This window comes from Nymphalis io, chromosome 25 (assembly GCF_905147045.1).
Source record: "Nymphalis io chromosome 25, ilAglIoxx1.1, whole genome shotgun sequence".
Taxonomy (NCBI): Eukaryota; Metazoa; Arthropoda; class Insecta; order Lepidoptera; family Nymphalidae; genus Nymphalis; species Nymphalis io.
Window position 1 is genome coordinate 7,518,030 of NC_065912.1, and position 11,750 is coordinate 7,529,779.

General features: G+C 30.7%; 1 protein-coding gene across 1 annotated transcript; it reads left to right on the plus strand.

Moving 5' to 3' along the window:
• Positions 1 to 2,249: 2,249 nt before the first annotated feature.
• LOC126778167 (V-type proton ATPase subunit B) lies at positions 2,250 to 10,880 on the plus strand. Its single transcript, XM_050501611.1, has 11 exons — positions 2,250 to 2,418; positions 3,448 to 3,566; positions 5,145 to 5,274; positions 6,206 to 6,337; positions 6,580 to 6,704; positions 7,085 to 7,315; positions 7,992 to 8,094; positions 8,396 to 8,550; positions 8,734 to 8,871; positions 9,346 to 9,474; positions 9,761 to 10,880. The coding sequence occupies exons 1-11, from the start codon at positions 2,334 to 2,336 to the stop codon at positions 9,896 to 9,898; spliced, it is 1,485 nt and encodes a 494-aa protein (XP_050357568.1). The 5' UTR covers positions 2,250 to 2,333; the 3' UTR covers positions 9,899 to 10,880.
• The last annotated feature ends 870 nt before the right edge of the window (positions 10,881 to 11,750 follow it).

An 11,750-nucleotide genomic window follows, 5' to 3' on the forward strand; every position in this document is an offset into this window, starting at 1 on the left:
AATTATTTTATTCTAGTTTGTAGTATTCCTTTTTACAGTTTTTTTTGTACTTTCTATTAGTCCTTTTTTTACAACGTATATACAATATTTCATAATGCTGTGTTGCGTTTAAATTGAAATATACGTGAAATCTAAAAAAACAAAAAATAATAATAAATAAAATATGATGTTAGAAAAGTACGCCTTTATATTTTTTGTATTTATTTTACTTTATTGCGTTTTTTTATGCATACAATAAATTAAATTTAAGTTGTTTGTGTTACATAGCGTTTCTTTATCAATTATTATTATTCATGCACCTATGCTATTGCTGATAGTTTTACATTTAATTCAATGCAGTAACATGACGATTAAAACGTAATTTTGTGAACCTACTCAATGAATTTTTAACATATTACACTAACTTCAAAATGTCTTTTTAACACAAAAAATCGACAATCTAAAAATCCAATTTTTGTCATACTTTTCAACTAATATTACGATTTTTAACAAATTCATAACATTGTGACTTAATCTTCTAGTAAACATTTACGTACACTCTATTTAAAATCCATTGAAACATTTTTTGAGAAGTAGTTATATCGTACTTTTTATAAAAGGAATGAAAATATCCAACTCTTATAGAATTATTGAATTTGCATCACCACATACATCGAACATAATTAAAAATACTAAATACAATACAAAATAACTACATCATTAACAAGTAACATATTATTCATTTGAAAATATTGTCAATTATCTGTTTAGACCAGTGATATTAAATTTTTTATTTTTAGGGGCCACAAACACGTGTTAGTCATGGTGTCGCGGGCCACAAATAAAAAATATTTAGGCAATGATTTGAGGGTTCGCTACAAATTAAATTAAATAACTATGAACGGATTTATCGCGTATATTTTAACATTTTGTTTATCGTTTCATGACGTTTCAAACACTTTTCAGTGTTCGTGGCCACAAGCAGTTGTTTAATTCAAATTATAGGTATTAATAAAAACCTCTGAAATTTAAAATAGTTGAAAATAAAGTAACATCAAGTGGGCCAACCACAAAAGCCCGGCAGGCCATAGGTTGAGTACCACTGGTTTAGATGGTCAAGTTATTTTTAAATTTACGCGGTATAATGTAATTTTGCAGTTCCAACAGATTAAAAAATCTATACCATTAATAAAAATTTTTACGTGATCATCTGCATTTGTCCCAATTATTGCCATTACAGCTTCTTTTCCAAGAAAGTAAGTTAAAAATGACTTATTTTATGTCTTTGAGAATTATTTTTAAAACATGCCGTTTAAGTGTTTGTTAACTAAACCTTTTTAAGGCTTAATTATTTATGGCTTACATAAGCAAGACAAAAAACAAAAAAATATGACAAATATTATTCAATTCAATATTTCTTTTTTTCTTATTTTATTTTTGTTCTATGAAAATAAGGAAAAAATAATAAAAGGCACCAAAAAAAAGTTAGAATTGAGAGATATAACTATAACATACTTAAGACATTTTTACTAATTCTAATTGTTTTCTCAATAGTCTACAAGCAAAGTTTTATATTTGTTTTGAAGTTAAAACAAATATATTATTTTTAAATTGTTTATCTTTAATTAAAATTACAAACGAATTACTTTTCATGATAATTTATAAATCATTAAGTTTGCCCAATTTTGTATTTGGTAATAAACTCATTATAATAACCATTAAAATAAATAGATAAACCATTTAAATTATTTCCTTTTAAAGAAGCTGTTTATTATAGTTTAAATTAGGCAACCTTCTCAAAAAATAAATGTTTAAAAACTTCGGATTTTAAATCTTACCTGCAATAAATTTAAAGTTTAAATATCAATAATATTATGTAAATGGTAAATACGAATGTAAAATCTGATGGTTTTTTTTTCATTTAGTTTGTTTAACTGATATGCTCTGTCTTTGAAACTGAAATATAACTTAACTAACTAAGTTATAAAATGAGTTGATTGATAAATACAAATATACAAACTTACATTATCATTATATATTATGTTTTGTAGTTGAATATAAGAAAATGCATGTTTTAAAGTAATGATAATAATTATTATTTGCGTAATAATTCACCGATTATTATTTTTACGTTTTATTTTATGACATCATAGTCGAAGTGGAAATTATAATATTCATATTTATGCTTACAATGAATGGGAAGGTATCCAATATTATGGCAACTCTTACCTTGTGATAGGTCACGTGACAGCACGTGAAGTGGCATAGACAAAACATCTATTCGTCAGTTTTCGGGCGAGGAGGCAGCGCAGTTTGGTGTTTTATTGAGCGGCCTGCCAAAAGAAAACTGAAACATGGCTAAAAGTCTTTCAGCTACTCAGGCAAATAAGGAACATGCCCTGGTGGTATCCCGTGACTTCATATCCCAGCCCCGTCTGAGTAAGTGTTATAATAATTTAACGCGATATTATACGTATATAGCCCTTATTACTTGGCAAGTCAGCGATGTCAAATTATCGATTTTGCCATTAAGTTCTTCTGTAATGTTTTGTTTTTGTCTTTTTAGCACCAAAAAAAATTACATCCGTCTATAAATTTCGTAGATATTAGCTAATTATAATCAATTTTGATGAAATATCCCTACTAGAAGCTATCATGAATCGTATTTGAAATCTTTACCGATACTATTCGAATGAAGATAATTGGTTTAAATTGGGACTTTTGATCTGAATTAAAGTCATCCTGATCATTTTCACAGTATACTTTTCATTTAATTTTGAAACATAATATTGCGACAAACGCCCTAGATGTTAGATTACGGCCTTGAGAATTATCTAAAAATCAACGTAAATCTTACGTACTTCAAAAGTAGGGATTTAAAATCAACTTAAGAATGTTATGTAAAAATGTGTGTATATATATATTATTTATTCTATGTGTAAAATTTATTATATTGATTTAAATGTCTTATAAGAATCACATGACTTTGGTTAGTTGTTAAATGGAAACTTAACTAAATTATTTTCTGAGTTTAAATTTTTTTGAATTAAAATATATATAAGCACTGCTGGTTGTAAAAAATATATGGAATTAGTTTTTTAAAGATTGCTGTCTTAAAGTATATATTTAAGCACATATTAGTTAAAGTAGGCTTAAATGGGTTATAATGAGACTGCATAGGTAAACAGCTTATTTATATAAGAATAAAATACGTAAATAGCTTTATCAGTTAAATTTTAATTAATTTTTTGTTAATATTATTTGTTTCACTCACTTTTTTATAAAACCTAGTCAGTAACCTTCTCAGTTGCTACAAAAAAAATCTTGTCTATTTAGATACCGTCTATCCTAATCTAAATTCATACAAAAGGATGTTATAAGATCACTTACAATTAGTTATTCAAAAAGGTCTATGATGAATATATAATATGAAATGATACAATACATTCATTATATGTTTTTGTACAGCTTACAAGACGGTGTCTGGTGTGAACGGACCTCTGGTCATCTTAGATGAAGTGAAATTCCCTAAATTCTCTGAGATTGTACAGCTCAGACTTGCTGATGGAACCCTACGGTCTGGTCAGGTAATTATTATTATTTATCTATTTTATATTAATTTGTGTAATTTAATTTATAATAACTATACTTACTTATTTTGTACTGGTTATATTTGATGGAATCTACCTATTAAATAAGTATTTCTTAATTAATAAAATAAAGAGCCAATGTATATAGGAACTTTTTTGTTTTAAATTTATCAAACGTCAAAACTTTTTAGTGTAAAAAAAAAACATTAAAAGACAAAGAAGGTACAATATAAATTCTTCTACTGACACATGATGTGATAAAAATATTTTTGATAAAAAAATATCTTTGATGTATCACATGTCACTGTGGAAAAAATATGTTAAACTTTTTGATTCAATTAGTTATTAAAACACATTGAAAGTTTTATTCCAAATTCACATGATATTATGGTTTCATTTTAGTCTATTGGTTGTATGGCTCAATGTACAGGCATATGGGATGTGATATTAAAGACAGACAAAATAAAAATTGTTACCATCTATTACTATTAACAATTAAATTATTAGTTTATATGAATAATTTACATAATTTGACTTTATTCTATCACATTTATATATAATAATTGTTGAACTAAAAACCAGTATTTTTTTATATTAGGATATATTGACTTTTTTCTCTAATTACAATAAACCTTATACTAAAATTTGGCAAGTTTTTTCTTCGTAACTACTCTCTTCATACCATTTCACTAACTCTGTCTGAATGTTCCAATAAAATTAGGAATCCTAATTTTAGGATCATGAATAAAAATATATTAAATCTCAATACTTATTTCAATGTACCCTTTATCTATGCTCGCTTATCTTAAATTTACACAGCTTTAATCTTAACATTTTTTGATTAAACTATAGAATTAGCAAGTTACAGCTTCACTTTTCTTATAAATTTATTTATGGCATAAATATTAAATTTTAAAAATGGAATTGTAAGCCACAATCAACTTATTATTTTTTAAAGTTTGCAATGTACTCACTTTTATAGTCCAATGAAACTTTAATACCGAGGTTTGGTGTTACCAAAAGAAGATAAAGTACTTAGACATTTTAAAAAGTGTATGATTTTGAACATGTGGAGTGTTTGGAGAAGTTGCTCTCGTACATCTTACTTTATAAATGTCTGGTTTTATGTCACTTCATTATGATTAAACCTTAGTACTTGGATATTTAATAAAGTTCAGAAAAAATAAAAAAATAAACTTTACTTGTGGTAGGGCTTTGTGCAAGCTCGTCTGGGTAGGTACCACCCACTCATCAGATATTCTACCGCAAAACAGCAATACTTGATATTGTTGTGTTCCGGTTTGAAGGGTGAGTGAGCCAGTGTAATTACAGGCACAAGGGACATAAAATCTTAGTTCCCAAGGTTGGTGGCGCATTGGCTATAAGCGATGGTTGACATTTCTTACAATGCCAATGTCTAAGGGCGTTTGGTGACCACTTACCATCAGGTGGCCCATATGCTCGTCCATCTTCCTATTCTGTAAAAAAAAAAAAAAACTCGACGCGTATAGATTCACGGCGAAACAGCTAGTAGAGAATGTTATGGAATAGTGCTTAACAATATGTAACGCATAGGTACTGGAAGTCAGCGGCACCAAGGCCGTTGTCCAAGTATTCGAAGGTACATCGGGTATCGACGCCAAGAACACGCTCTGCGAGTTCACGGGAGACATCTTGCGTACACCCGTCTCTGAAGATATGTTGGGTAAGTCCCATTGAAAACTGTTTCTTACATGAAAGTACTATCGAAATTGGTTTAATAATTTCGACATTATTAGTTAAATTAAAAGATTTTTTGAATTTTAAGATCCGGTTCATCAATCTATGCTATTTTGTTTAAGAGCTTTGTGTTAGTAGGGTTACCTTTAAGAGAGTAAGTTTTCGTCTTAGGGGATGACGTGAGATTGATAGTCGCCATCTTGGAAAACTCGTATTTGCAAATATCTCAATGGTTGGGCGTACGATAAAAATAAAAAACTCATTTGTTGTAATTTAAATTTTCTATTTTATTTGGAACTTTTTTTTGCTATAGTAATGTTTATAGTTATTGAATTAGATTTTTTGAGACTACTTATATTTGGTCTGAAAACCCTTAATTTTTGTACAGTCAATGGTACAATATTGAAAAATCGCTCATAAGTGTATTTACGCAATATTTTATTTTTCATAATTTTGAAACTCTATCGTCGAATTTATTATCAATATAATAGGTAATAACTAAAATTTGTAATGAAGTCTAGTTTAATACAAAATATTATTTGTATAATTATAAATTTAATGAAATAATCAAAAGATGGATTGGAGAATTGAGAGTTTTGTACTAATCCGGTGATAAGGCTAGTAATAAACCTATATAATATACCTTTAATGTATCGTTAGTCCTTTGACCATCTTTTATTGTGTTTCGGTTTGAAGACAGGTTTGTAATAAAGACTATATACAAGAGACATAATATCTTGGATCATTTTCGATAGCGGATTTGACATTCTAAGAAATTAAGGACTTGTTTAGGTCTTGCAATTTCTGTGTCAAGAGGTCCTAGGCCCCTAGAATGAAGGTCGGTGTCTTGCAGGCCTAAACAAAAATACTACCCGACAGAACTATCCACTAATTTAACTTGTAATAAAATCAATTAGGTCGTGTGTTCAACGGTTCCGGAAAACCAATCGACAAAGGACCCCCAATCCTCGCTGAGGACTTCCTGGACATTCAGGGTCAGCCCATCAACCCGTGGTCGCGTATCTACCCCGAGGAAATGATTCAGACTGGTAAGTGACTAGACTTATGTATCTATAGAAAACTGATTTTTTTAATTAATACAAGTATTTTTATAAAGAATATTAATATATATATATTTTAATTTAAAAATATATATATTTTTTTAATATCTCAAAATAATAATTGTTTGTTTAATGGTTATTCTTTAAACCTTCTTTGAGTTAGATATTTTTTTTATATGTTTAAATAAAATTAGCATTTAAAAAAATTCATAACCGTGATCCGATTGCAGGTATCTCCGCTATCGACGTGATGAACTCCATCGCTCGTGGTCAGAAGATCCCCATTTTCTCTGCGGCCGGTTTGCCTCACAACGAAATCGCCGCCCAGATCTGTAGACAGGCCGGTCTTGTCAAGGTTCGTAAGATAATTATATATATTGACTGTTACAAAATTTTTATTACAATAATTTTAATTTTATTATATATAGAATAAAGTTTCAAGGGTAGCCAAGGAGTTGACTGAATTGAAGAGATTCACTTGAGTTATTTCGAATTTACTCAAAAGCAATAATAAATAATTGATAGTGTGACAATATGGCGGCTAATAGCCGCCATATTGATGACGTCATAAAGTATAACATTCAGGATATTTTGTCAATATAGATTACATTCTTTTTTATTACATAATTTATTACATTCCTATTTCTCGTAATTGGATAACGACAGGCATAATTTATTATTTATATGGTAGAAATGTATCCTCCTAATTTCAATATCTTGATGATTCCTTGATAGGTCCCCGGTAAATCAGTTTTGGATGACCACGAAGACAACTTCGCCATCGTTTTCGCTGCTATGGGTGTCAACATGGAGACAGCCAGATTCTTCAAGCAGGACTTCGAAGAGAACGGTTCCATGGAGAACGTGTGCCTGTTCTTGAACTTGGCCAACGACCCTACCATTGAAAGAATCATCACACCACGTCTAGCTCTGACGGCCGCTGAGTTCTTGGCTTACCAGTGTGAGGTGAGATGAATATATTTCAATTCAAATATTTCATGGAAAATTTTATATGTTGTAAGTGGATGAATTGTTAAGGAAACTATATAATGTTTTTAATATGGTGATTATGACCACGATAGTAAGTAAAACATTCAACATGACCTATAAATGTCCCACTGTTGGAGTAAGATCTTTACATTATACTTTACAAGTATGCTTAAGTAACAATCATATTGGGTAAAATTTATAAAAATATTATATTTACCATTAATATATAACGCCAATGTCCATAGGCAGACATTACCTCTTACTAAACAGATGACCTATTTGCCTATGTGCTTTTCTGTTATTAATGAAAAAAATGTTTTACCTTTAAGTCAATTCTAACAAATACATATGTTTTTAATTTGATATAAAGCTGGTTTACATATATTTGGAAACAGAAAACGGAACAGTTTTATCGCTGGCCGTCTGTCCGACGACGAACCGACGATTAAATCTTTTCGGAACGTCCCATAAATTTATGGGATTCAATGTGAATAGTGTAAGGAAAGTGCTCCATGTAATCGATTTAACAAGCGATCAACAATTGACGTCAATTGTTCAATTAAATAATTTAGACTTGATCTTTGTCTACACTCCCGTACTAAGTCTTAGTAACTTAGGCCTTAGCTTCGCTAAACCTAATGTTCTTCCACAGAAACACGTGCTGGTAATCTTGACCGACATGTCTTCGTACGCGGAGGCTCTGCGTGAGGTGTCGGCTGCTCGTGAGGAGGTACCCGGACGTAGAGGTTTCCCAGGTATGATTCTTCGCATTATACGTAGTCCACTAGCTGACCGTTTGGTATAAATTTTCGTCCGATTTTAAAAAACGTCTCATTGCAGTGAATCCCATATTATAAATTGTCGGTTCCATAAAAAAAAATCTATTGAATTTTCGACCTTTATGGTCACAGGTAGGACACATTAAGTGTCACAAGGTACAAATTAAAAGAATATAGATTGTGATTTAATTTAAATATATAAAACGAAAGAATTTAATTATAATTTAATTAATTTTAAAATAGCGTAAATAATATTTTAGAAATATGTATCACTCAGGTTACATGTACACGGATTTGGCCACCATTTACGAGCGCGCCGGACGTGTCGAGGGCCGTAACGGATCCATCACACAGATCCCTATCCTCACTATGCCTAACGATGACATCACCCATCCAATTCCTGACTTGACAGGTTATATTACTGAGGGACAGGTGAGAACTCTATAGATTTATTTTATAAAGAAAAAGTATGATAAAAAAGTTTTAAGCAATTAAAAAATGATCTAGTAATTTATTTTAAAATTCTAAAACACAATGTGTATATAATTTTATATAAAAAAATAACGTTTTTAATCGTCTTTGTGGCATGATGTGTTATTCAATTTATTCCTACAGATCTATGTAGACCGTCAGCTCCACAACAGACAAATCTACCCACCAGTGAATGTGCTGCCCTCTCTGTCACGTCTGATGAAGTCTGCCATCGGCGAGGGCATGACCCGCAAGGATCACTCTGACGTGTCCAACCAGCTGGTGAGCAATACATAAATGAAATAATAAATATTAGTGTTGGTCTTTGAGATCGACTTTAGCTACAATTGTTATTAATTGTTAATAATCTTCCTGTTACTACAGGCGAAGTTTTTAATGTGGTATTTCAGGACAGTCAACCACACTTGATATTAATATAATAATAAGTTATTATAAATCGACTTCTTTTTGTTATATGAAAGTTTTTCTTAATACATGACTGATCTGACTTAAATAATATCCAGGCATTTTTTTGCAATTCTACAATCTGTATGGGTTTTTATAATTTGTAAACAATATTCCTTAATTTTTGAGAAAAGGTGATAATAGTTTTGTCTAAAGTATTTATTGTCATCTGAATTATATAATTTTATAGGAAATAAAAATTGAAAATTAAAGTAATACAAATGGAACTTGAAAATGATGTGGTTGAAATATTATTTGACAATGTTTAAATTTAAACTCGTTGCCCCGCAGTACGCGTGCTATGCCATCGGTAAGGACGTGCAAGCCATGAAGGCCGTGGTGGGTGAAGAGGCTCTAACACCTGACGACTTACTCTACCTCGAGTTCCTCACCAAGTTCGAAAAGAACTTCATCACCCAGGTAACTTATATGACTGAAAACATTATTTCAATTATCTAATAGTTTGTTTAATAATTATTATTAATGTATCTTATTAATATTATAAGCCATATATTGTTTTTATCTAATATAATTTAACATAGAAATCGATATTTTTTGAGGGTACAGAATATATTTTGATTTATTTAAGAAAATTCAGGCAATGGCGGTAGTAATTATTTTAAAATTCGTTTTAATTAAAATAACATTTCCCCTAGAATATATATTACACAACATATTATATTTAAAAAAAATATTGTTTCACCAGAGCAACTACGAGAACCGTACAGTCTTCGAGTCCCTGGACATTGGCTGGCAGCTTCTCCGTATCTTCCCCAAGGAGATGCTCAAACGTATCCCGGCTTCCATCCTCGCAGAGTTCTACCCCAGAGACTCGCGCCACTAAACTCGCTCCACGGATACGCGCGGCCCGACAAGCTAGCCAGAATCTTTCATCTTTTAATATTGAGTATTGTCATACTATATTGACGAATATACGCCTTGAAAAAAGTAGGGGATATTAAGCTCATATTTATGTACCATTAATTCCTTATATAAAATGATATTTTTTTTAATAAACATTCTACATTTTATTATTTTGCGAATATAAATAATAAAGTATGACAACACTAATGTTATTCGATTCTAATTTTACCATTTTTGTCATCAATAGAGTTGGTTTTATGAAAGAAAATTATAAGTTAATTAAACTGTACAACGATTTCAATTATAGCGGAGATTATTTATATATTTTTTTTATTTATTACCTCTTCGCTTGGCTGGGATGTCGGTCCGCGGTAAATTGTAAGATATTATACTGTTTACTAGTAAGTTGTTAATAGTTTAAATAATAATGTGTATTACATGTATTACAATCAAGTTACTAAATTATAACAATCGTGTTGCTTTATAATAATTAGAAAAAAAAATAAAAGTTTATTATACAGCCATATAACGGTGTTGCTACGTTAAAGGAAATGTTGCCGTCTCGTGTATATATTTTCTTCTAAAGTAGTAATTTTCGCTGGATGAATTGAATAATAAAGGTATTTTGTTATAATGCTGGTGCTTCTCTGACACATGATATTTATCTGTTGTTTGTGCACAAATTGTTGAAAGTGTGTTCAATGGAAATGTATTTAATCTATAAAATTATATTGTAACAACATCATTACGTAATACACGTCCATGTGTGATATTTCTGAATTCGTAACAGTTTGTGACAGAATGTTATTTATGTAAATAGCAATAATAAATTCATATAGCCCCGTAACAACATGTTACATTCCATGCCGAGTTCGCCTCGTTCACTCTTTAAATTCTATATTCAATGAACAAGTGAATTAGGACATTGTTGTTTTATGGAAATAAAAAGTATAGAAGTTTAACCATTCGTTTATTTTTATCTCCCCTAAATCCGGGGATCCCCTAAGGGTCCGTTCACACAGACCGGCTCGGAGAGGAGAGCAGATTTTTATCACGTTGGAAACAGTGTTTTGAGTGATTGTAGTAAAGTTTATTTTTGCATTTGCACCTTTTTTGTCATTAAAAATGCCTGAACGCGCTTCGTGTGAAGTAATAAAAGGAGCCGACCGGCTCCGCTTGCGTGCTCTTTCTCGCTCGCGCAGCCGATCCAATCGTATACGACCAATCAATATCGGCCAATTCCAAGCGTATACGACCCGGTCTGTGTGAAAAGAAAAAAGCAGGCCGATGCTCTCCGAGCCGGTCTGTGTGAACGGACCCTAATCCCTCTATATATGCGACAAGAACGAGTTAATAGGTTTGGTAAACTAACTATACCATATTCCAATCGGAGTAGGAGTAAAGGGAAACGAACCGTAGATTCACAAATTGTATGCGATTTTCTAATTCGTCTGTTTTACGCACTATAAACAGTTCGTGATTAATTTACCTTTATTTATAATACAACACTAATCCACTAACTAGTTTATAACCACATTAATTTAACTTTCGAAGCTCTCATTACAACTTAGTGGACATTGAAAACGCCATTTTTTTCGCGAATTCATTATATATATAATAGATCATTCAAGATCCCGACCAATGATATTGCGTCAATTGTTATCGGTGTCAAAGTTTTTTATTTGGTTGGAATGAGCTATATAAATGGAATATATTTTATTTATTTCGTTCATTAAACTAGACACAATTATATGGTGGCACATACACGAACACAATAAATAAGAATAAAATAATGAATTGTGTCGTCATACTCGAAGCAAATATAGCATGTA